A 27,891-nucleotide genomic window follows, 5' to 3' on the forward strand; every position below is an offset into this window, starting at 1 on the left:
GACAGGAATCAGCTAAAAAGACATGCATAAATTTTTATAGCAAATGTAGTCATCTCACAATAATTGGCTAATAGAAAAATGAAATGTAGGAGATTTGAGAAGTTAAGTGTATCATTAATTTTATATTACATTAATTGTGTGGTTTACATTTATAGCTCAATGAATGCTATCTGTGATTTTTTAGGAAGGAAATATGGAAAAAGAAGAAATGTTTTCGCTATTATCCCCAGGTATTCAAAAGAAAAACAGAACTCTTCTCTGAGAAATTCAAATAATTAGTTTCTAGAAATGGATCCTAGAGTAATGTAAATGTGCTTGACGTAAACTACATTAATGAAACCTAAAAAGAACTTTAAAAGCTACGTTCTTCTTGTGGACTCAATACTTGAAAACCCCTTACGATAATTTAAAAGGGTACATTTATTATATAAAATTCTATGTTCAATTACATTTTAATAACAAATATCACACTGGCTAGCTCTCTTCCTTGCTTTATTTTTTATGGTTTAGCCAAGGAACCTGAGGAGTTAGTTACTCTCTTGTTTTTGTAGTTATGAAAAAAATTGAGAATAAAACATACTTTGTTGATGTGAGTTGTTTATTCTTTATATTTGAACTCTGTCATTTAAATTGGGTTAAATAGCTAATTTCCATTTCACAGCAAAACCACTGTTGTGTGGCTTTTTCCACGGTGAATTACAAATCATTTTGGCTTTAATGTTTGGCAGATATGTACTTGGTTTTTATATCAGATCTGCCTTTGGTTGGGTTCCTGGTTGCTCCAATGCAGCAAAAATTGAATTGCCAAATATTTTTATTGGCTTGTCACCTTTGCTGTTGTAAAAATATTAAATCAAGGATCTATTAAAACCAGATTCTGAAATGCCTGACTATTCAAACTGTTCTGCTCAGGATTGATCTGGGTTTTGCCTTCTTTTTCAGCTGAATTTTATTTCTGTTGGTCTGTGTTCTGAATGTATTAGTCATTTTATACATTTTTTAAATAAAATCTGTTACATGTTTTTATACTGATCAATAATCTGATCTGTTCTTAGTGAAATAAGTGATCGGTTTAAAAGGATATTGCATGATTTCACTAATAGACTGAGAACTGTTTTCAAATTAGAAAATATTTTAAGAATTAGGGCAATGTTGCAGCCCAACAAGGGTTTGAACAGATGTTCATTTCCAGGATTAAAGAGTTTTTAGAAATGGTAATTGGTGTAGAACTAAGAAATTTCAAGTACAATGTCAGCAGTGCACTTCATAAAAATGTTTTAATTCTTTTTACTTAACAAATATTTCTGCCTAGACACTATGAAGAAGAGTAGGGCAATATTCCAATTAAGTTGTTTTTTTTTTAATTGTCACAAGATTTCTTTATGTTAAATCAGTTTTTTGAAGTTTTTAAACATTTATTTATCTTTGAAAGAGAAAGAGACAGAGAGTGAGCAGGGGAGAGGAGCAGAGAGACAGGGAGACACAGACTCCAAAGCAGGCTCCAGGCTCTGAGCTATCAGCACAGAGCCTGATGGCGGGACTCAAACTCACAAACCATCAATTCATGACCTGAGCCATGTGAAGTCAGTTGCTCCAGGGACTGAGCCACCTAGGTGTTCCAGTGTTAAATCAGTTTTCTTATGTTTTCTTATTTTAATTCAAACTACCTGCTCATTTAACAAAACAAAACATAAACACCCTCTCTTTAAAACATGCAAAGTTTTAATATTTAAATAGCTTTATAATCACATCCCCTTGATATGACTACTGATAAGAAAAATTCAAAGCAATTAGATTTCTTAAATGGAAAAATTTAACCTTTTCAATTTAAAAGATGTGTCTCAAAAATGACATGGGCACCTGGGTGGCTCAGTTGGTTGAGTGTCCAACTTCAACCCAGGTCATGATCTCACAGCTTTAAGTACAAGCCCCAAGCCAGCTTTAGCTCTTCTGTCCCTATCTCTCTGCCCCTTCCCCGCTTGTGCTCTCTCAAAAATAAATAAAATAAAATTTAAAAACTGACATGAAACACGTATAGTAGATGAATTTTTAAAACTTTAAGACTAAAGTGTTAATTAGGATTGTAGTTATTAGGTACTATTACAGATTTCTCTGAGTACAGTTTTTCATCCTCTGTTCTTATTGTCCATGAACATCTATTAACATTTATTATTCTTTCATTCTTTCAGTATCACTTAAGAGCAGGATAGTTTACATATTTTCTGGCCATGTTTTCTAGTATATAAAAGCTCCTGACCTACAGGATGTTATCATCTAATTACAAAAACTAATTATAGTTATTAATAATTAAGAGAGTATAGGGCTGCCTGGGTGACTCATTCGGTTGAGTTTCTGATTCTTGATTTTGGCTCAGGCCATGATCCCAGAGTCATTGGATCAAGCCCCATGTCAGGCTTTTCGCTGATGGTGCAGAGCCTGCTTAAGATTCTGTCTGCCTCTGCCCCTCTCCCCTTCTCGTACATGCTCTCTTTCTCTAGCATTAAAGAAAAAAAATGAGAAAGAGTATATGATAAAATACATATGAAGAGAAGACTTTTGTGACCACCATGGTGTACCCAGTCTCAGGTTATTTATTTAGTTTTATGTCCTCAACTAATGTTTCTTTTTATTAATGTGCTTTTGTTGATTTGGTACTAGGCTTTCTTTAGCTTGATTAAATAATTCTTTCCAGTTGTCAGAATGAGTTTACCAAAGTTTTTCCAATGCCCAGCATCTAGTGGGGTCTTAATAAATATCTGCTGACTGAGTGACTGAATGTGAAATACAACATAAACACTCAGGCAAGTGAAAGTCAATTTGGATTTGGAATTGACAAGGAAGGTCTGAATAAGTAAGTGGCATTTGAATTGGCTCTAGAAGAAAAAGACATGGATAAATGGAAAGAATGAAGAGAGACATTCACTGGGGTGGTAGAAAATCAGATAACACGATGTTAACCATTTTAAAGTGAACAATTCAGTGGCATTTAGCACATTGACAATGTTGTGTTACCAACTCTATCTAACATTTTCAAACACTTTCATCATCTCAAAAGGAAACCCTGTATTCCTTAAGCAGTCCACATTTCCTTTTTCTCCCCAGCCCCTGGCAACCACCAGTCTTCATTCTGTCTCTATGTGTTTACCTAATCTGGATATTTCATAGAAGTTGGAATCCTATGCTATACAACCATTGTGTCTGGCTTCTTTCACTCACCATGTTTTCAAGGTTCATTCACATTGTAGCGTATATCAGTGCTTCATTCATTTTTATGTCTGCATATTTCATTGTATGTATGTACCACAATTTGTTTTTCCATTCATCCACTGATGCACCTTTGGTCTGTTTCCACCTCTTGGCTATTATAAATAGTGTTGTTATGAACATGCATGTGCATGTGATTTTTTAGTATCTGTTTTTAATTCTTTAGGGTATATGTCCAGAAGTGAAATTGCTGGATCATATCTTATGACATGATAGTGATTTTAGGACAAATTATGACCTAATGTTTATTGGATATCATAATAAAAGATTATTTTGTGAATGTTATAACTATATTGAGTTTAAATTTTTGCATTAATGGAAAACTTGGTTTCAAGTTTATGATTGTTTCTTTCATAAACATATTCCATTGTAATTATTTTCTACTGCATATGAGTTTAAAATAGAATTTACTTCTTGCTTTGTTTGAGGCCTTAAGCTTTTTTTCTTAATACTCTAAATCAGCCATCTCAAGATAATTCTTAACTTAGGAGATGCTGATTAATTCAGTTATGAGTCCTGATTCCATTGTCATTATATTTTTATTTACCCTCAACCTTGAAATTTCTTCGTAATATTCAGCAAATTGGTAAACATAAGCATAGAATTTTTTTTCCATTCTCCTTGGATTTTTTCATTCGTGAGATGTGTATTTTCCATTGTTTTCTTTTACTGTCCCTAGCCTGAAATAACAACTCACATCCTGTTGCTAAACTCCATGCAATTCAAATTCTTTAATTGGAACAAACATCAACTTCCAGTTCTATTCCTTCCACTTTCCTTATACCCTCCTTGGACTGGAAATATCTGGAAATCTATTCTGATGGAAACGCAACCAATTAGTCAAACATGAAGATAAATAAACAGTGAAGTGCTATTTAATAAATGACATTTCTTCCTACCCTGATTTCCATGATCACTTCAGAGATCAGAGATTTAGTTGCAATAAAGTATTAAGGAACTTTATTTCTGATGTAACAAAAATCACATTTGATCACTGAGTAAAACTCAAAAATTGATACGGGTATTCTTTGTAGATAAAGTTACCAGCGTCTTATTGGTAATGAGATTCTCTCAGCCATTGGCACCTGGGCAGTTTATGTATAAGCAAGGAACCTGTGTGCCTTGAACAACTTTTGTTTCCACCTGCCCCAAAGAATTTATTACTAATTCTTTTGCTGATAGTACACTCATTTTGCTTTTGGAGACCAGCCATTGCAGTTAGATAGTGTCTTGGTGGGATGATATATCAAGGAACTCGACTTTCCTGGCTGAGGGATAGGAATGTGACCCACGTTTCGAGAATCAAATTTCTTTCCCAGGAATGTGATCTTTGAGTAGAGTAAAAAACAAATCTGGAATTGATCTTAGGAGGCCCTGAGAGTGCCCATTAGTTCCTGCCACTCATATCAGCAGGCTTGATTGATTTACTTTTTCTGTCAGTTTTGTTAGCAACTAACTCTGCATCCTCCTTGCAATAGTTATATTCCCACATGAAGGGGCTATTGCAAATTCTACAGCTATCCCACAGAAAATAGCCTGGGAGAAAGAAGACCCCATCCAAATAAAAGGCTTTAGGGAAGACCAAATAAATTTGTATCTTAAGAGTTGGTTCGTAAAGAAGTATTAGGATATGAGTGGTCAGCAACCACATGGCCAGTACTAGTTGGTTCATATGACTAATACCAAGCACTCAAAAGATTAGAGGCTGGCGCTAATCAAAAATATTTCATTGAAGAGAGGCAAAATCTAAAACTTCAATGTCCTCATATCTTTCAGTATTTTTTTTTTGGCATTTAATGTAAATACATCTAAGTTATTGTCAAAAGTAAATCCTGTTTCTTGCTCTTCTCTTTATGGCACACGAAAGCCAGAGTAAGGTCCTGAGAGCAGCATTTAGGAACTTACTATGAAAGCAAATCCTCAGGACCCACCCATATCTACCATTTCAGAGACTCCCGGGGGGTGGGGTCCAGCCGTCTACGCTTTAGCAAACCCTCCAGCTGATTCTGAAGCCTGACAACATTAAAGAACCACGGACCTAATATCATGCAAGAGGTTCATGGACACTCACAGGTCTAATCTTTCAGAGGCAGTAATGTCTCAATGCCTAAGGAGACTCATGGTCTTTCATATGTCGAAAGAAATGTAATTTTGGGAGAACATCCCCACAGCTCTTAACATTTCCTTCCTGTGATGAATTGCTCAATAATCCTTTGGGAAGATGTGGTCTCCAATTCAGACATTCTGCTTTCTCTGCCATGGTCTGGCATTGAACTCTGCTTCTACCAAACTCTACACCATGCAAATTAAAAGAGAAATAAATAAAGCAACACCAAAGCAATGGAGATCTTCATTTGAAATGTTATACCAAGAAAACAACAACTGGGAGAGGAGGCTGAATTCAAAAGGATCGGCTGGGTTAGAGCCAATAAAAACAACTGATGTGTAGTAAGCAGAGGCAGTTGCAGAAGAAGGGGAAAAGACAGGGTTTTGTGGAAAGGACTAAAAACTGTGGGGAAGTAGTTTGCAACCTGAAAAAGTGAGTCCTCAGTAAGCAGGCCTACTTTCCTCCTTCATTAAACTGGAATTGCCCATGAGTGGGACTCACCTGTGATTAAAAACCAACAACAGCAAAGTGGTAAAATACTGGATGTACAAGCTTTAAAACAAGACTATTTCTAAACTTGTTCACGATTATAATTCTGCTGCTGGTGCTGTCAATCAGTGAGGCTGAAAACTTTGAATACCTTCTTGAGTGTGCATCCCCAGTTTTGGGAGAGGAAGAGCAATTTTTATTTTCCCGAAGAGTTGAGATGTATGCAGTAAGATGTACTGACTTTGCCGTCATTTACATTGGCGCTGCTAATGGAAGGGTCCTTGAAAGCTGTCAGGGAGGGGAATCGTTCTGAACATCAGAGTATAACAGTGTAATAGACAAGGTGGTGAGGACGGCTGTTGGAAGGATTACACGTTTCTTGAATTTTAGTTCTGGCTGTATTCACTGCAAGTCAGATGTTCTTCATTATCTCAAAGTAAAATTTTAGGCTGAATAAATAAATAATGCAAAAGGCAGATAAATGGCAGACAGTAACTTTAGTCATAACTTACTATTTAGTTCATTGCAGTCTTGTTATTTATGGCATTACAGTTACTTGTGTTGTTTATTTAGAAGCAAATGAAGATATCCCTTGATCAGGAGGATCCTAGAGTGGGCAGCAATGCAATTACTTTAAAAATCCAAGTGGTAAACTTAAAAATCTTGTTCTCTGAAGATACGGCTATGTGATTATGCTACTGTTTTCTCATTGCTAGGATTATAGTATATGTATTTTCTGGAACATATAGTAAATATTTGCCTTGCCTTTTCAATGTTTGGTGAGGCTAAGTGTCTCTACTATGATTATCTAAGTTAAATATAATGCATTAAAAATTCCTGGTATATGCCCTAATGAATAGCTTTCCAAATTATCATGAATATCATCGCCAGTAAGTTGCAGCTTTTAAAATTATGTCATAGTCTCATATAATTATCACTTTATATTAGAACTAAAATGCTCTAATATAAGTGTGGTCATGGCTTCCTGAGATGTCATAATTCATCAGATCTTTTCTTTCGTACATCTCATCTCCACATCCTTTTTGAACTGTACACTGTAATTTTTAGATTGCCAAGTATGATCTATCAAAACTAGAACTTGGGTGTGGTACTTAGCAATTTGTAGATATTCCAATAAAATAATCATTTGATGGCTAAGGAAAACTGCATAATTTTCTAATGATAACTTTTTGTATTTTGGGACCTCTTAATATAGAAGTGTATACCAGGGGAGGTGAGAAGCTGAAATGCACTGTATTATATGTTGAGCTAGTCTCATATATCAAGTGATTTTAGAGGACAGGGAGTAAAAGCAGCAGTATTGAGGAAATATAAGATAGAATTTCAAAGGCAGGAAGAAACTTGAGGCAAGAATAATTAAGAATAGATGGTTGGAGATTTGTGGATAATTACGACGCGTTACGGAGGAGATGAAAATGGTAGTCCTTGGAAAGGGATTAAGATTAAAGGCTCTTAAATATTCTCGAAGCAGAAAGTCTGGTAACAGACTGATATTTTATGATCTATCATAATATCAATATATCACCTAATGTATTCATCTATGTTTCCAGATGTGTCAACCACCCTCTACTATGATTAATAGGTAAACAAGTACGTTAGCTCCATCCGAGAAGAAGGTGTACTTTTGCAAAGAAAAGGAATTTGTCAGCCTTTTGAAAGGTGACTATACTAGAAAATCACTGTTCTTATTTTCAGGAAGGAATTGGTACTGGGTCTGTGTTTTCAGATAGGCTCTAAGATGTTGGAATTTATTTCCTTTTGCTTCCTTTCCTATGAGTGTTTGTATCATTTAGGACTGTCCAGGAGTCCCACATCTTTATTCAGTGAAAGCACAAATGACTAGAAAAATGGAGGGTGAAAGCACCAGGTAGCCTCTGAGAAACATGATTATCTGTATCAATCTTGTACCCAACTGCGGACCTTGCAGTCCCCTAGCTGTGTTCTTGCACCCCTCTGCACATGGCGGGCTTTGAACATTGCTTAAAGGCACGCTATCTTGTTCCACTTTGCTTTATGTTCACTTTGTTTTATTATTTACCACCCTTCCACTTCCTTCATTAGGCCAGGATCGGAGAAAAAAATAAATTTTATATTAATAGGCAAATATGTAAAAACGTTTGAAATAAGTAATGTGGGTTCAGGGCTTCATGTTTCAGCTCAGTTGTAAACATCTTTATGATCTCTAAACGAGGGAGAGGATGTTCATTGTTTACAAGTGAACTATTAAAGCTAAAAGTTCAGAGAGAGTGGTAAAGTTTCATGGATGTGTTACAACTCTCTGAATTCTTCTGGTTAGCAAACCGAATTGGGCAAAAGGAGACCGCTAGAGCTGGTATTTTACCTACTACTATCAAACTGCGCTTGTTTCTTTTATTTTCATTTTCTTCACTTCCTTTCCAATTTATTCAAATACTCTTGCGTCTTCTGATTGGCTATTTATTGACCCTTAATCCTAGTTTACCACATATACTTTGGTGATACATTTATGGAATTTTTGTAGGCGCTCAGATGCGTAGGAAAAAATGGCACCAGTAAAATGTAAATGGAGAGAAAGAGAAGAAGCAAACTTTAAAGCTCATCTAAATGGAGCTCACCGTTTTACCATTGCCTGAAATTGCTCTACTCCCTTTAAGATTTACTGGTAATTTCACACTTATATTGAATACTCTGTGAAGGAATAATAAGCTTCATTCTTTGTCAGAGATGCTTTGTTTAAATCAAATCCTCTAGAGAAAAACTCAAGAGGAAAAGCTGCTGAGTTTACTTTATATAAAAAAAAAGTCTTTTTTTCCCCTTTACATTACTTGTTGATTAAAATGCTCTGCAAAGTTCTAGTGATTCTGTCAAGACCACACTGGACTTTCTTTTTACTGCAGAGGCAAATGTTAACCTCTCCTGAGGTTTTTCTAGCAAAGCATTTTCTTCTTTTCAGTTCTTAGCTTTGCCAGATGTGCAATTAAATGGCCATTTCACCTTTATTATAGTTTTCATGGTGTGTTATTCTCATTATTTTTCTTGTTTATGTACACTGTAGCAGTTATGGTCTCCACATGCTTGCTATGTATGATAGCTCTTAAAAACCAGTTGAGAGATACAAGCTGGTGGGGAAAAAATCAGCACTGGTTTCCCATTTATCTTATTTTAACCCTCAGAGGGAAATTCAGCTGAGTAAATGTGTTTCTAAGAATCTTTTAGTGATCAGGCAGTATTTTTGTGTATTTCCTCAGCAGTATGAAGAGGCCTACATCTGTAGAAACTGATTTTATCATTTAATAGCCTCAGGCTATTGAGAAAGTACAAGTAAGATGCAGTAAGCAGGTGAATTAGAAGCTGAGGTGTGGTGAAATGAATGTGTAGAAACTAGGGTGTGTGTGTGTGTGTGTGAGAGAGAGAGAGAGAGAGAGAGAGAGTGAGCAGGAGAAAGTTAAGGATTCCTTCTTGATGAATATAAACAAAAGGCAATTTCAAAGGAAATGAGAGTTTAATAATTTAAATAACTCTTAGTAAGACATACAATTGAATTTATTTTTCCTAATGTTATTCTCAGAGAAATCCCAAATATCTTGTTTCATGAGAATCTGGAATATGTACAGTAGAAAATGCAAATATGCCATTATTTCAGAAAGAATTACAGATATAAAACTTCTAGAATGCACATACTTTCAGGCATGGTTTTTAAAACTGTCCTATGAAAATGATATATTTCTAATGAGCAGTTTTAATGTTTAATAGGAAACAGGGAAATTGGCTTTATGGGAGAAGAATCTATCCCATCCAATTAGAATTATGAAACTTTCCATTTATGTTTGTTCAAAGAATTTTGTTTTGCTTTGTTTGCCTGTTTTTTGTCAGAAAGTGTGGAAAGTTGGCTGTGTTGTCCCCAGGAATAAGAGTATATGAATGCTAACACCATTTGTTTTCAAAGGTCTCATGTAAAAGTTAACACTTCTGTTAGGAAAGTCTGGAATAAATCATTATATTTACAAGAATGTAGGTTAGTATCTGATGGTGTCCATCAGCAAGTGTTGATAGGAGAGGAGAAATAATAGATTATTTTTCATTTTTGACATTTCACCTTTCATCCTACATGCATCTGAAAGAAGAAACTTTTGTCCTGTCAATTCCAGAAATATATTTTTATTTTACTTATGATAAAGAGTATGAAAATAAATATACCTATTAGTATCCAAGTTTAATTAATGAAAAGCTATATTATTTTCAAAGTTAGCAAATTGCTTATTTTCCTAAATCTATATTCCAAGTTCACATGTGATCTGTTTTGTACCCATTGTTGATAGATTTCAGCCCATCCCATTTTCAGCAAATCGAATGGTACTTTATTTCATTTTATTTCAGCTGTGCAAATTTCCTCCATATCCTTAAAATCCATTGCAGGCCTTTCCAGTGACTAAGGCGGTATCTGTCAGTGATAGTGGAATTGATTGATTTCAAAGCTTCTTGTTGCTATTATAGAACTTGGCAAAGAGAAGACTCATGGCAGCTATAGATGTATCTGGGAACTTTTTATGAGGCCAGTGGGAATCTTCTAAATATTTTTAGTGGTTCTCCCTCACCTCACTCCTTTTGCCTTCATGCCTGAACTGAATACTAACAAAACTATGGTATACATATGCTACTCATCCTGAAAGTACAAGAGTTGACTAATCATGAGAATTTTAAGCTGAGGTTAGTAAGAGTTGAACTTCCTCTTGTATTAGATGAAAATCTAGTTTATCACCAGCTACTTAATAGCAGATTATCAGCATTTTTTTTCCTTCATTCTCATTTCTTGTAAGTTTGTGGACTCTCTCCAATTCATTAAAAAATTTAGCTATTGAATAAATAAAAATAGACTGAAATTTTGGATTACCAACCTTAGTTATCCATTTTTTTTCTATCCTCATCCTTGCCCACCCTCTAAAGCTTATAAATATTTTGTGGAAGCATTGTAGGGGAAGAAGAAACAGAATGTTGTAAAAATATAGCAAGCAAATATTGGTGCAGGGTAAAAAATTAAGAAAACAAAACAAACAAACAAAACTCATAGTCTTAGCCTAAAATTACAACTTTGTTAAAAACTCTATATAGAATGAATATATTTGAATATATATATACATATATGAATATATTTGAATATATATATACATATATATATATTCATTCTATATATCTTATCTTGATAGTGATAAAAAATTTCCTCAATTAAAAGTCATCTTTACAGAAATGTCTCATATTTTTTCAACATTATTCTTTTCTATTCAGTTATTTTTACTTTTCAAGCATTTAAAACAGGAAAGAGGAAGATATTTTAGGGTAACATACGTGTTGTTCATAAAACCAATAAGCAAAGTATATATAAGAAAGAGACAGCAGTCTCTACTGCTGTCAGTAATCATCCTTTCTTTGTGAAATTTCAAGAAAAGAAACCCTTGAGACTCAGACAATATGGAAACAAAGGGAATGTATATATGTGGACATCAACATTTTAGTGAGAAAACTGGCAAAGAAAACAGATGGCGAGGTCAGGATGATAATAATGTCAGTAAAAAAAGTCTTTAAAGACAACTATTCTGGTGAAGGCAGATAAAAAGTAAGAGGGAAACTTTGAATTCATTCATTCATTCATTCAGATTTTTTTTTCTTTGAAGGGTATACTTGAAGCTTGCATCTTTTTATGGTCTATTTTCTGCATATTTCTAAATCTAATGGATTAAATGTTCCTGACAGAGAAGCATGGTTCTCAGTTATTGGTCTCATTTTCTTTCTGGCCTATTGAAAATAAGTCCATTGTATACAGCTGAGAATAATGTGCCCTGCACCACTCCAGATGTAGAAGGTACTAGAACCACAAGTGGTGGCCTTGGATCACTATTTTTACCCAGTGGAATAAACATGCCTATAATGCATTTGTAATTTTATGTTGCTGACCAAGCAGCTGAATAAAACACTCAGAATAGTAGGAAGTTAGTTAGTAGACCCCATGCTTTCCTTTTCACACTTTCTAATCCCCCATTCTTATTTCCATGTCTTAGGTAGGTTGAATAAGGAGTTATCCTGCTGAATCTCTCAATAGCCTCCTCCTTCCCCACTCTTCTGGCCCCATGCACACAGCTATTTTGAAATGTCCCCAGAGTTTGCAGGAAAATGTTGCATGAGTTGATAAAGACCACCTTTGTGAAGCCGTTGGTTCGAGTGGGTTTTCTGGGTGGTCTTGTAGAATGGATATGAATGTTAGCAAACCTAAAATTCCCTTTGCTGCAACTAAGGGAAATATCTTCTGATCACAGGCAACAATTCATTTAATTCATCTTTGGGGTGGAAATTACAGGTGATTATATTCCTACCCTGGGTTAAAACTTGAAAATAAATAGCCTAAAAAGAAAACTTAAGAAAATATTTCTTTTCAGTTCCTAAAAGGAACCTGAGGCACCGTCAATATATCTGAAGTGAAACAGAATAGTTAACATTTTTACTCTGAAAGAATAAGGGTGATGGTTATATTGCCTGGCCTAGGGTTCTTGGGATGTGAGAATGTGCAATGTTCCAAGTGATTTTCCTAAAACTTCTTCACAACTATAAGGTACAGCCTTTGCAACCAACACTTTTATTTTTACCTTTTAACCAGTTATATTTCGGTGTGTCATTCCTTTTTATTTTCACCAAGTCTTATTTATATATAATATTCAAAGCTAAGCTAAAAATAATAAAAGTGGCAAGGGAACAGTAGTGAAAAAGATACTTTCATAAAACACTATTTTATATATTGTTATGGCTAAAACTATTTGGCTGCACTTTCCAGGACCAAGCTCTCATGATTTGGGTTAAGGTGCTCTTATTTATCTTTTCAGTGCAATGTATTTTTGTACATGTATGTCAACAAGAATAGTTCCTTCAAGTGTAACTATTTTAAAAGTTGTCAATGTCCTTTTTGAGAGTTTCTTTAGATTTGTAAGATCTACTGCCTTGTTGGGGCCCTGAAATTTATCTGGCAAGACTATCGAATAGATTTTGTTTTAATAAAATAGCTGTCCTTTCTCCAGATGTATGTATTTTTGACTCTGGGGGATGATACTCTAAAAGAGAGAGTATAACATGCAATGCCATTTCAAAGCTCACTACATTTGCTTTTCATTATGCTTCATGGTTAAGCGGCCTTCTGAATTTGATGAATTTTATTTGCTCAATTAACTGCATCAGTAGCATATTGTAAGGAAGCCTGTAAGATGGTAAATGTATGCTGTAGAGCAGATATAACCAGCTTCCACCTTTCCTGAATTGTTCCTCATTTTAATGGGCATCATGTGCATTTCCAAATGCCCATTAACTGTTTTATTATTGGCTTCTTTGTATTCATCACCTGCCTTTATGTTTTAGACAGCTGGCTTACCTTCTTTCCCCCTGCTCAATACTATAATAAAGGCATATCTTGGCTTATTGCCCCCTTAAATATACTGTATGGCTAATACTTCTCTATGTATCAAATTTTTCCCAGATCCCTGAAAAAAAATGATGCCAATGGGGGTTCTGGCAAGAGATATTCTAAAATAGACCTCGGTGTTTTAAGTGTTTCAAGACAAGTCTGGAGAACTGTTTTAACTCCATGCTCACTATGTCTTATATTATTTTTTTAATTTTAATTTTCTCATTAGATTTGGAAGGCTATCTGATTCAGTCAGTCAAACACTTTGCAAGCTGTTAGTACAAAATATTTCTTCTCTAAGGTTTAAGGGAAGTTCTTAGCTAGGTGAAGGAAACTAACAAACCAATGGAGGTTTTTGAGGTCTAAAGTGAAAACTAGTAACACCCAATGTTTTCAGGATGGATTGGAGAAAAATAAGAATTAGGAGTATAACTCTTTACTTATGCTTCTAACCATTGTAGATTAACAGGGATCTGATATATTCTCATACATTAAAAAACTAGCATCTGGCCAAAGTATATAACACAACATTATGCAGCCATTGGACAAAAGATAGCATAGGTCTATGATCCATGAGAGAAGGATAATAAAAGGAGAATCCTATTATTGTATCAGCTGAATTTCTGGAGAGACTATCCAGATCACACAGTAGGGATGGAAAATTTAAATGGAGTCCGGGAGTTGTGCTTGAATATAGAGATTGAAATCAAAGTTAAGGGTAGTCTAGAGGTCTAATTTTTTTCAGGCACATTACTAGAAAAGAAGGAACTATGGAGAGAGAGAGAAAGAACGAGAGAATGAGAATGAACACTCAAAACTTAGATGTTTCCTCCACTGTTTCATAGAGGACATAATTGTACATGTCTGAGAGGAAATAAGAAGACCAAGGAAGAAAGCACCAGAAAAACAGATGATAAACCATTCCAAGAACTCACACAAGTCTAGGAATACGTGGTATTTCCCCTAGCTAAAGTAGAGAGACCAATTAAGTCTTCAGGCATTTGTTAGAGTTGAAAAAAGTATATTTACTTAGGAGTGGAGTTACATTAGCTCTAGACAATAAGCTCCTCTATGCCTTCTTTAACATAGCTTATAAGAAGATCTCAATAGTGGCTGAATTGTGTACTATTACAAAGTCAAACACACCTTGAAATCCAGCACAGAACATGCAGTAAAAATGCCTAACATGCAGTAAAATATTACAGTGTATCAATGACTCATATCCAAAAGGGAAAAAGAAAGAAAGAAAGAAAGAAAGAAAGAAAGAAAGAAAGAAAGGAAGAAAGGAAGGAAGGAAGGAAGGAAGGAAGGAAGGAAGGAAGAAAGAAAGAAAAGAAAAAATGCATTAATAGAAATGTGTGAAAATTAAAGAGATGATGAAATCAATGGACAAGAAAATTAAACACATATTATAAATATGCCTCTAAATTCAAGAAGGTAGAAGAGAACATAAATATGATGAGAAGAGAAATGGTAAATATAAAAGACACTGTGTAGAGCTTCTAGAGTTGAAAAATGCATTATCTGAAATAAAATTCACTAGATAAGCTTCAAACAGATTAAGTATTATAGAAGTAAAGATTTGAAAAGTAAAGTGAACTTGAAAACATAACAGCAGAAATTAATGAATGCAAAATGAATAAAAGAGCATTAAAAAGGTTTAAAGAATAAACATAGTAACCTATGGAAGAAAAGAAATGGTCCAACACATGTGTAATTAGAGCCCCAAAAAGAAAGAGGGAAGTAGACCAATATTTTTAGAAATAATTGTCAAAAATTTCTCCTATTTGACAAAACTATAAAGAAGTTCAGTGAACACAAAACAGAAGAAATATATAAAAATTAGGTAAAGAAAAAAATATTAACAGAAACTGGATAAAATAGCCACAATACATAGAGAGGAACAGAGATCAGAAATACAACAGACTTCTCATTGGAAATTATGCAAGTTAAAAACAATACACTGGCATCTTTAAAATAATGAAGAAGGAAAATTGCTAACTTAGTTTAAAACACTGAATTGATCCAACCCAGAAATTGTCCCACAATGATATGGTAAACTAATCTTTGATAAAGTAAGAAAGAATATCCAGTGGATAAAAGACCCATCTCTTCAACAAATGGTGCTGCGAAAACTGGATGGTGACATGCAGAATAATGAAACTGGACCACTTTCTTATACCACATACAAAACCCAACTCAAAATGGATGAAAGACCTAAATGTGAGACAGAAACCATCAAAATCCTAGAGGAGAACACAGGCAGAAACCTCTTTGACCTCAGGCAGAGCAACTTCTTACTAGACATCACCAAAGGCAAGAAAAACAAAAGCAAACACAAACTATTTGGACTTCATCTAGACAAAAAGCTTCTTCACAGTGAAAGAAACAATCAGCAAAACTAAAAGTCAGCCTACAGAATGGGAGAAATTTGCAAGGGGCATATCTGATAAAGGGTTATTATCTAAAATCTCTAAAGAACTTATCAAACCCAACACCCCCAAAACAGATAATCCAATGAAGAAATTGGCAGCAAACACGAATAGACACTTTTCCAAAGAAGACATCCCAGAGGGCTAGAGACAAATGAAAAGATACTCAGTGTCACTCATCTTCAGGGAAATACCACAATACCACCTCATACCTGTCAGAATAACTAAAATTAACAAACAAGAAACAGCAGATGTTGATGAGAATGAGGAGAAAGGGGAACCCTATTGCACTGCTGGCAGGAATGCAAAGTGGTGCAGCCACTCTGAGAACAGTATGGAGGTTCCTCAAGAAACTAAAAATCAAACTACCCTATGATCCAGCAGTTGCATTAGTAGGCATTTTCTCAAAGGATACAAAAATACAGATTTGAGGGGGTATATGCACTCCAATTTTTTTAGCAACATTATCAACAATAGCCAAACTATGGAAATATCCATCAACTAATGAATGGATAAGGAAGGTGTGATATGTATCTATCAATGTGTATCACGCACAATGGAACAATGCTCAACCATCGAAAAGAATGAAATCTTGCCATTTACAATGATGTGGGTGGAGCTATAATGTATTATGCTAAGTGAAATAAATCAGTCAGAGAAAGACAGATACTACATCATTTCACGCCTATCTGGAATTTAAGAAACAAAACATGAACATACAGAAAGTGGAGGAAAAAAGAGAAGAGAGGGAAACAAACCAAAAGAAACTTCTTGTTTTTAATGTTAATTTTTGAGAGAGAGAGAGAGAGAGAGAGAGAGAGAGAGGGAGGGAGGGAGGGAGGAAGTGGGGGAGGGACAGAGAAAGAGAGAGAATCTCAAGCAGGCTTCTCACTGTCAGCCTAGAGCCCAATGTAGGGCTTGAACTCACAAACCATGAGATCATGACCTGAGACTAAACCAAGAGTCAGATACTTAGCAGACTGAACCACCCAGGCACCCCAGGAGTGTAAATGATAGAGAACAAACTGTGGTTTGATGGAGGCACTTGAGTGGGAGATGGGCTAGATGGGTGATGAGTATTAAGGAGGTCACTTGTGATAAGCACTGGGTGTTGAATGTAAGTGATGAATCACTGAATTCTACTCTTGAAACCAACATTAATTACACTGTATGTTAACTAAACACAATTTAAATTTATAAAAAAAAGAAAAAAACACATTGAATTGATGAAAAGAATAAAGGGGAAAAAGAATAAAAACAAATAGAAAACTAATGGTATATGGTAGACTTAAACCAATCATATTCATAGTTACACGAATTTGAAATGGCTTAAATACTCCATTTAAAAAGCACAGATTATCAGAAAGAATAAAAGAATAGGATGAAGTATGCATCATCTACTGGAAATCTACTTTTAAGTATAAAGATACATATTTAAAGTAAAAGGATGGAAAATTGATACCAAACACTTATGAAAAGAAACATCATATATTGCCAAAATAAACTTTATAATAAGAAATATTAACAAATATAAAGGAGGACTTTTCATCATGTATGTTAAAGGAGTCAATTCATCAAAAGGAAATAATAATCTTAAATGAGTATAAAGCTAATGATAAAGCTTTAGAACACATAAAGCAGAAACTGACAGCATTGTCAAAAAAAACAATATTAATATGTCAAAAACTATGAAGGGTTTGAGATTTTACTCTGTTTGCAAACTAGTAAGTTAATGTCGTGTATCTTCACAAAAAGTGCCACTGACTCCTGAAACACTCTACTTGGCAGAAGGGATTAAAGTCCTCCCTTAGAGACCAGGGATGATTTATTACTTACAGCAACAGCGGTGGCCAGAATATCACATCTTTTTGTACAGGTTCCTCAAGCCCCAGTTTCTATAGGACAATGTGACAAGGACTAGATGATGTCTGCACATGCACTGCGTTGGGTTATAGAAGAGAAACTTTGAATCTAGGGAACACAAATCTTTTATGATTAGTTATGAGCAAAGCTTCCTGACATTTTTATCTGGAGGGAGGCATTATGTTTATTATAATGGGCAGAAAATAAGCCTGTTCTTTGCTCCAGAGGGAAACATCATTTTTATCTTCAAGGCTATTTTTGTCTATCTTCCAAGCTTATTTGCTTGAAAACAAGCAAAATTCATGAAAACATAGTTCAGCATAAAAGTACAGTTAGTTATGGCCTCTGGTAACATGATTGCAAAAATGTGAGAAATATACCGAGAATTTTCTCTTAAACAAGACAATCTGCAAACTGGGAGAAAATATTTTTGAAATGTATATCTAAGAAAGGATGTGTATCCAAAATATGTAAAAAGCTGTTTAAACTCAATAATAAGATAAAAAAAAAAAGAGCAAACATTTTGAACTGACATTTCATGAAAGATGCTATATGGATTACATGACAAAAAAAACATAAGAATATACTCAACAGAAATAAGTTATTAGAAGAGTTTAAATTAAAACTGTTCTTATATACCACTGCACCTCACTTAGAATGGCTAACTTTAGAGACTTACAGTATGAAGTACTGACGAGTATGTGTACAACTGACAACTATCCATTGCTAGTGGAAGTTCAAAATGCCATGTTTTGGAAAATGGTTTGGCAGTTTTTTATACCATTGAATATATACTAATCGAATAAGCCAGCAATCACCTCTGAATTATATATCCATAAGAAATTATAAACGCAAAACATATTCAAATATTCATAGAGCTTTATTCACAATGTCTCCCATCTCACAAACAAGCTGTGCCATATCTTCACAATGGAACACATCTCCGCCATACAAAAGAAAGATCATTGATACACATAGCATGGATAAATCTCAAAAGCATTATGCAAAGTGAAAAAGGCCAGACACTAAAAGACTGCCTAAATTTAATTAAATGGATTCCTATAAAAAACAAAACTTGTGTCCGAGCATATCTCTTTGGTTGCTTGAGTTGGCACTGGAGCATTGCCTATAAGGGGACATGAGAGATCCTTTTGGGGATGAAGGAAATTTTCCAATCTTGCTATGGTTCTGGTTAAATTGAATTATTTCTTTAGAATTGTTGAATTTTACGTGTAATTTTTACTTTAGTCAAGCTGTTAAAAATAGGAATGTGACTCTCTTATTTTAGCAAACATCTGAGTTGACTAACCAGTCCTATGTTTTTCTTTTAGCAAGAATTTTCTTGATGTTGTTTGATAGTCGGTTATTTTTTCTTTCTCTCTTGTAAATAAATAGTAGTTCGTAAATTATAATTCGTGAGGTTTTGTTATTTATTTTTAAAATAACTCATGTTAAAATTTAGCCAGGTTGGAATTCTCTTATTGCCTAAAACTCTACCTTGATTTTGGAAGGTCATATGTTTTGGGAAAATGACAAGTAATTTATCTCATTTTAATTTTCCAGATTTCCCCCCTGAGTTCAGTTCTGGTGACCCTTATGATCCTGACAAAATTTTTTACTTATGCTTTTTGACCTTACCTCAGTAATTCTCAGGGTCATTATATGTCTTACCACATTAATGGCCAACATTTATTGGCCATTTTTTATGTGGTGGATTCTGTTCTAATGGCTTCATACATTCATTTCTTTTAAGTCTCACAGCTATGTTGTAAAAGAAGCAAAATTATTTTTTCCCATTTTATAGATGACGAAACTGAGGCATAGCAACTTGCAAGTTCATATAGCTAGCAGGTGAGGAAACAGGGATTTGACTCCAGGCGATATAACTGTAGCCTTTTCCCTGAACTGTCAATCTACTAATCCTCCAAAACAGAGATCTTGAAGTTTAGTGTCTGGGAGAATCAGTTTATTTAAATTCTATTGTCAGATTTTCTCCCTTGCCCTCATGATTCTTATTTGGTGGGTTTAGGATGAATCCAGTAATCTGTATGTTTAGCAAGCACTCCAGGTGGTGGTTTGTTGAACCCAGTTTGAGAAACCCCTTTTTCTGTGACTTTAAGCTAAGTGTCTAACTTTTCTGGACCTTTGTCTCCTATCTAAAGGTGATGTTCTTTTAGGATGGAATGTGATGACTACTCCTGGCACGCAATTCATTCTCTAGAATAAGTTAATTTGCTTTTGTTGCTCTTGGTGTAGGTGTTATTTCATAGAATTAGTCAACAGTGGCAACTGTTTTCAACCCTATCTTTCAGGGAAATGATATTATCCAATAAGCAAAAGGTGTTTCAAAGTGAAAAGACATCTTATTGAATGTAAATACTTTTTTTCCAATTTGATTATATCGGGAATTATAGCATGTTCTGCTCCAGCATATGTTTCTAAAATACCACCGAGCTCATTTGCAGTTGGTAAATAGAATTATGCTCGTATAATGTAGAAGTTGCATAGCCTTAACTATGATTTATTCTAGTCCAAAGGAGGCAGAATAGAGTTAAATTATAACCTTGGGCAGGAAAAGAAGTCCTCAAGTTTGATACTGAAGAGTCAACAGGAGCCCTTTTGGTTTTAAGAAAATTAAAAACAAAACAAAACAAACAAACAAACAAACAAAAACAAGTGTCTGTGCATTTGGGGCTCCCTGGCCAGAGGTACATACCCCTGGTCTTGTGTGGTTCTCAAATATTTGCAGACTGTACTGCCCCCGTGCCTGTTTCACGGGCGAGCCTATTGGCTCAGAGTTTGCCTTCCACCTAGATTTTCCCCACCAATTCTAATAAAGTATTATCATCACTTCTTATCAATTGTATTTTTTTAAAACTCTGGGCTGGACTGCTTGCTTGGGTGGTCCAAATTGTCTTCCAAGGTACCAATACTATTTTTGCTAGTGATCTGTTCCCAAAGTTGCATGTTTTAGTGGTCTTCCCAGAACCTATTTTTCCCACAAGTTTTATTATTTTGGTTATGCCATTTTGTCTGCAATGTGGGGATTTCAAGATGCATATACATTTTTCTTAATGTTTATTTCTGAGAGGGAGAGAGAGAGAGAGGTGGAGACACAGAATCTGAAGCCGGCTCCAAGCTTGGAGCTGTCAACACAGAGCCTGATGCAGGGCTTGAACTCACGAACTGGGAGATCATGACCTGAGCCAAAGTTGGACGCTTAACTGACTGAGCCACACAGGCGCCCCACAATACATATATGTTCTTATTTACTTTAAACCCCTATTTCAGGAACATGAACATCTTCAGCTTTGCAGTATTTTATAGTCTTTGGAAGAGACAGTGTGTTAAATGGTTTGTTAATTATAAAGTAACTTACTTCCTCAGAGGGATCACTTCGTTTCTCATTCCCACTAGTGTATTTGTTTCTTATTATACCATTAAATCCCACTTGAGTTACTTTCTCTTTTAAAGTTGGCAAGATTTCTAACTCGTATTTGAATTTCTTCTATGCTTATATCAAAAGAACATATAAATTCAACTTCAGTTATTAGCTTTTATCTGTAAATTACTGCTTCTTACTTAAAGTTATTTAATATTTTATAGAGCTGGAAACAGTAGAGAAAGAAAATAATTGACTATAAAGAGGTGTTTTCTACAGTAATAGTTACGATTCTTGTAATTGCTACCATTTATTGAATGTGCATTAAATGTCCACTCATTTTTCTATGAACTTCTCTTGCAATATTACTAATTCTTAATATATTTAATGAATAGAACAGAGATTTTCTAAATAAAGAAAAAAATGAAGGGGCGCCTGGGTGGCTCAGTCAATTAAGCATCTGACTTCAGCTCAGGTCAAGATCTTGAGGTTCGTGGGTTTGAGCTCAAGCTCAGAGCCTGGAGCCTGCTTCAGATTCTGTGTCTCCCTCTCTCTCTCTGCTTCTCCCCCACTTGCACTCTGTCTCACTCTCAAAAATTAGTAAACATTAAAAAAATTTAAAAAAAAAAAAGAAAAAAGGAGTCCACCTGTGTCTTTTAGATTCTTCAACAGAAACATGAGGAATATGAACTAAGTGAATTCCTATTACTAGATAGGAAATTGCTGTTGAAATCTCAACACCGTCACATAAATATTATGTTTACGGAATGACAGAGAAACTTATCTAAGTGCAACTACTTTACAGATGATAATGCATTCATGACAGATGTTTTCTTAAAAACGTACCCCTTGCTTTTGTTATAGTTCCTGACATGTTTTTTTTTGCAGAAATGGAACATAATCTAACCATAGTAAAATAATTTTATGGAGAGAAGCAGCATTATTCGTAGCCACAGAATATATATTTGGGTATTTATTACCTTAGGATTTTAGTTTGGACCTGAAGAGCTCGAATAACAGCATTATTTTAAGTTGTTTCTATGATGTTTTTTGAAATTACTCTAAGTAGTAAAGGCTCTTCCAGTTCCTAATTCTATGACTTTGGTCAGATTATTTAAGAGAATCTGAGTCTTGGTTATCCTTTCTATGTAGTGGAGAAGACAAGTATGTGTTCTTGAGTCATTTCATTGGCTAAATGTGGTAATACATAAAGTACTTGGTCCAGTAACTGCTCTGTAGTACGTTCCACCTACATGGAATAGCTGTGAATTTTTTTTAATCACTATTGGTGTTAAATTTAGAAACAATGATTACTGATAGCAAATATGATTGCTGTCCATATTTACTGTGTTTTCATAACCTAGGCAGGTATAGTCTGCTGATTTAACAGCTTTGGCAAGTTGCACTATTGCATGAATTTAACTTGATTTCATGGGATAAAACAGAATGAGCACCGTGGTTCATGGCTGTCAGTAGTGAAAAATAGCTGGAAATCAGACAAACAGCTTCATTGCTGAGATTGTTTCCGGGCTAAAAGTTCTTCCAACAGCTGTTTGTTTTGGCCATTAATCGTGTTCATTCTTTTTTTTAAACTGGGGGAAATATGATTTTCTTTAAAAAGAGAAGATAGGCTGGTTATTTCTGAAGTCAGGAAGGACTCCTGTCCTTCCACTGTTGTGGTCTTTTGGCTGCCTTGACAGTTGGACTGAGGACGTTTCCTTTTGTTTCTCTCCACTTCTTTATTCTCAGTGCTCAGACTCAGACTGCCGTGGTAGGAGGGAAAAAAAGCAGCAGCTCTTTAATCCTAGAGAAGGAGCTTTGTAGCAGTTACCTTCAAGAAAAGTTTACTCCCCAAAGGAGTATTTAATATTACACAGACACTGACTCACTGAACAGAGAGAGAGAGAAAGAGAGAGAGAGAGAGAGAGAGAGGTTGAGAGAGAGATGAGAGAATATGAGAATTCAAGCCAGCAAGAAAGAAAGATACTTAACTGAAGATGAAGGGAAGTTTTGCCTCTTCCTGGAAGTTATATTATTAGGTTTTTTTTTTTTTTTAAATCATGATGACTGCTAGTTTTGTTTAAAGTATTTGTTCTGGAAATACTAAAGTTGGAGTCTACCAGACTGAGGTTAGAAGCATTTTCTTTGGCAGCAAGAAGATACTTTTATAGAAGCCATGCCTGTACTTGGGGTTGCCTCAAAACTGAGACAGCCAGCTGTTGGGTCAAAGCCTGCTCATACTGCTCTTCTGATACCAAATCTTGGCACTACTGGGTCACAGCCCTATTCTTCAAGACCTTTGGAACTTACTGAACCGGAGAGCTCAATGCTTTCTTGTCAGCTCACATTAAAAGCAACCTGTGAATTTGGAGAGAAGAAACCCCTCCAAGAGAAAGCTAAGGAGACAGAAGACAGTAAGGTTAGTGGCTGAAGGTTACTTGAAGACTTTTGAATGCAAATTTCCTTTTAGGTGGGATATAAAGCCTGTTGTGAAATGGGGAGTGGTAGAGGAAATCCGGAGTAAGAAAGTAAGTAGTTTGCATGACTGAACAGCTAAATATTTAGCATATGTAAAAGTGTATTGATAACTTACAGTTGTAGAAAAGTCATGAACAAATTTCTCTGAAAATGCATGTTTGTTGTCACTGAGTACTTCTTGATAAAGCCCCTAGTTAGTCCTAGATATCTTTTTCTTCATTTCTAATAACCATAACCAATCACAAATATGAGAAAAGAGGGACCTATTTTTCATGCATATTATAGTATAAAAGAAGGATTTATCTGTAAAAATCCATATAGATGCCATCACTTTTTTCTCAATGTCATTTGTAGTTTAAACACTTTCTGCTTGAAAGTATGTATCTTAGAATGCTTACTTCATTGCAATATGAAAAAATGAAATATTGTTTTCCTTGATATTGTACATTTGTCTGGATTTTTCACTTGTAAATTGAAACCCTACTGTTTTACTTATTACTAACATCTTTTTCAGTCATTTAATTTATGATATTTTGGGAGCAGTGGCTCCTAGCTCTTGGTGTGTAAGCCATCCTGCACGTTTTCTCCAGATGCTGAGGGGTAACAGGGTCTTTCAGTTGCTGAACTTTAGGGGGATTCATTTGTACCTTGATAAACATCACTTTTTAATGCAGCGTTAATCAAAGTCAGCATTCTCACCTCTGGCTTAGGAAATGCTTTGATTTTACTTCCCCACCCAAATGTAATTTTCAAATGACTTCAGAAAAAAACTAACTTTATATTGAAATAAAATCTACATGTTAAAAAGAAAGCCATCCCGTTTACCTGAAATGCCACCTGTTCAGATCCTCTAAGGAATAGCCAAATGCAACTTTTTCCCTAAAGTCTTTGCTAGCTACCCCTTACCCTCCTTTCCTCTCTTGTGATTCTTTGCCTGTAGTAATCCTTAAGGCACATTTATTTACATTGTGTTTTAATTATCTGGATAATTTATTTCCATTCCCACTGTGAAAATATGTAGATGGCAAGGCCTTATTTATGCTATGCTACAGCTCCCTCTGCCTAGTGCTTTCTGCCTAAAATTCAATAGTATTTGAATGGATTAATACATTAATGGATGAATCAATGAATGAATAATTATTCTGAGAAAGATTTGGTTAAATTCATTAGTCTCTTTGTATCATTTACTCTATAAAATATAGGGTTTAGAGTGAATGATTTTTAAAGTATTTGTAGCTCTCAAGTTATGTTATTCCTTCTGTGTTTTAAGAAAACATTAGAAAGTCACACAAGAAAAATCAGTTAAAAAATAATTGATTGTAGGCTTATAGTTCTTAGTCCAATATAAGCAATTCAGGGTAAAAGTAGAGAAGTATAAGTTATCAACAAAAGACTAAAAATATCTACCTTTATGCAGATAATTAAAAGCAAATACCCTATAAGCCTGTTCTAATGTTCTGTGTACCCACAATGACTCCTCTGGATTAGATGGAAAGAATAGGTAGGCCCTTTTTCTTTGCTGACCATGGCTAACATCTGCAGGTTTAGTCAAACTTCCACTTTGCTAAATGGCCCTGGCCTAAGACTTGTGCACCGTAAGTACTGTTTTCAATCCAATTTGGTTGACCTCTTTGGTTAACACACATATCAATCACATATCTGATATTCCAATAAGACTCTGTGGTAAGCAGTGTTGTATTTATGGGATGTTTTTTAACATGCTACTTATCAGATTAAAAACCTTTTCAAACAAATTTAAAGAATGACTTGTCAGCATTTCAGAATATTTCTCAACGTTACAAAAAAGTATATTTAAAGAATTTTATAAACCTTGAAAAAATAGAACTGAAGAAAAGAGCAAAAATGATCAAGGACGTAGTATTAAAGATAATTAGATCTGACTGCAAAGAGTAGAAAACATGACAATAGGATAAACAACATAGTAGTTTATTTCTTTTTCATGTAAGGAATATTTGGAAGTAAGCAGTCCATAACTGATAAAGTGGCTTCATGCAATTGTCAGGGAATCTATCTCTGTCTTTTGCCCATCATTACCAGTTTGTGGCATCTATCTCTCAGTCTTGAGTGGATAATTTGAGTTTTGTTCAATTAGAAGGGCACCTACTGTTTCATTAAGGATTCTTCCACATCCAGTTGGCCTGTGTACCATTCCCAGGCCTTATCTAGCTGCAGTGGAGACTGAAAAATGTAGTATTTATTCTAGGTAGCCATGTGCCCAGCTAAAAATTATGGGTTCTATTTCTAAGGAAAAGGAGACCCTGTACGGTACCCACAGTAGATGGCTATCATTAAGAAACATTTATGTGGTGCACTTTGCTAGTCCTTGCACCAAATAACCTTATGGTATGGTTAGAGGAAACAAATCTATATGTGACAGTGTCAGAAATGTGTCTTCAATCCAGCACTCCCTTCTCCTATTCTTGTTACTGATTATTGTAAATACCACCTTTCCAGTCACCTGATCTTGAATTCCTAATCTAATATCTGGCAATATACATTCTATAACTTGCTAGAAATTGGGGGGGTTTATCTCCATATTAGAGCTTGGGTTTATTCCTTTATACACAGTCTCATTTACTGGCCCTTGTTACGTTTCCTATTGATTATTGCAATAATTCCATAGTGATCTCCCCTCTTCTTGTGGCTCTCCACTACATACATACAACACATTCACCATCCTGCTTACTGCTTGGTAAATTTGTCACTTCTGGTGTCTTAGAATTCTTTCATTCAGGCATTCCATTCTCCGATTGTTGACACCTCTTCTTCTTCTATTGTAGTTCCATGTAGCTACTATTTTCCAGATGTCTCCTTCCTGGGTGTCCCCAGTTGTTCAGAATGCTTAGTCTCACTATCCTTTACCAAATAAATAACATTAGTTCCAGATTCCGTGCCACATAAATTTGGAAACTCCATCACCATATCTCAAGGACTTATGTTTTCTCTAGATGTCTCTTGTTCTGCTTTCTTTACTTCTTTGAATTTTCCAGTGCCTCTCTTCATATGGATTGGTTTTTCCATTTTTCCTGGGCATTCATCCAAATAAGGAAGAGAGTCACTTTGCTTTGGAAATTTTACTTAAGAATCTAGAGATTAAAGCTGAGAAAGGGGGGTTCTATTTTTGTCACAGCTTAGCAAATCACATGTAATTAAGGATTAGACACATGCTTGTTCTTCAAAGTCCCCTGGCCATACCTACCACTTCCTTCAGCCTCCTTCCCCCTTGGTCTGCCACCTCTCTTTTACCTCTCATTTTTACTCTCATTTCAGTTTCTTTCTAGTTCTGGGCTCACTTACCTTTTCCCTCTTGAATTACCTATGCAAACTCAAGATTCTTTACATTACTATCAAAATTAATTTTTTGAACACCTACTTTGTGCTTTATGGGAAATTTCTTTTTTTTTTCCCCTCATGACATTTCAGAGAAGGCTTATATATTATCCATATTGACAGAGAAATAAACTCAGTGGGAGACATTCATAAGATCAGATGGTTAACTAGTACCAAGATCCAGAATTTGAATCTAGGTTTGTTTCTACAAAGGTTTTATTTTTTACTTTTTATTTTATTTCACTTTTCTGTTGCATTATGCTCTCTCTTCATGATGTAATTGCAGTGGTTTTTCTAGATATGCCCTACCTGCCAAATCTCACCCATTCTTGAGTCTGTTCAAAAGTCATAGAAAAGAGTAAACAAATTGTTGAGGAGGTTAAAGGGAAGGAAAGTTTACATCCAGTTGGAGAGATCTAAAGGAAATTCTAAAAAGAGTAGTTGCCTTTATGTCCATGTTAGTATGGACATTTTTAAGGACAATTAAGGTAGAGATATATTCTTAACATTTCATTCATAGAGTGCTAGCACTAATGGTTTAAAAACAGAAGATACTTAAGGCCTTACATTGAATTTAAAAAAAAACATGAAGAGCAATATAGACAAGTAAATATATTATATGAATATTGTTGCTAATGAGGCAATATGTTTGTCATATTTAAGGGATGAAAGAAATCCAATTTGGATGGAGCATTCAGCAAAGACTTCATCAAGTATTTGATATTTAATGGGCAGAGAGGACCCAGATATATGGAGCAAAAAGCATTTGTTGGAGAAGATGTTTGCACAGAATGCCCAGTGAATAAACCTTTATAACTTGAGGAGACTGTTTATGGAGAGGAGCAGGTTCTGGTCAAATTATACATGGAGGCAGACTTCATTAGTAGACGTTGGGGAAGGCTCTTATGTAAGAATAGGACAGAATTACGCTGGCAATGATACTTAGGATAAATCATTACAGAGAAGGACAAATATTAATTAATGTTTACAGAGGTTTGTCATATGCCTGGTAGTGGGCCAAGCACTTTATGGAGTATCCTGTCAGTCGTCACAATAGCCTTATGATATAAGCACTATTGACATT

The 27,891-nt window shown here is 35.0% G+C and overlaps 1 protein-coding gene across 6 annotated transcripts in view; it reads left to right on the forward strand.

The window, feature by feature from the left end:
• Positions 1-1,277: 1,277 nt before the first annotated feature.
• Positions 1,278-27,891, forward strand: part of NAV3 (neuron navigator 3) — a 373,689-nt gene continuing 347,075 nt past the window's right edge. For all 6 annotated transcript variants that reach the window (XM_027071189.2, XM_027071190.2, XM_027071191.2 and 3 more), the window contains exon 1: positions 1,278-23,397. In XM_027071189.2, the coding sequence (XP_026926990.2) occupies positions 23,155-23,397 (243 nt within the window). In that variant the 5' untranslated portion in view covers positions 1,278-23,154. The remainder of the gene's footprint in view (positions 23,398-27,891) is intronic.

Source organism: Acinonyx jubatus, chromosome B4, assembly GCF_027475565.1.
Source record: "Acinonyx jubatus isolate Ajub_Pintada_27869175 chromosome B4, VMU_Ajub_asm_v1.0, whole genome shotgun sequence".
Taxonomy (NCBI): Eukaryota; Metazoa; Chordata; class Mammalia; order Carnivora; family Felidae; genus Acinonyx; species Acinonyx jubatus.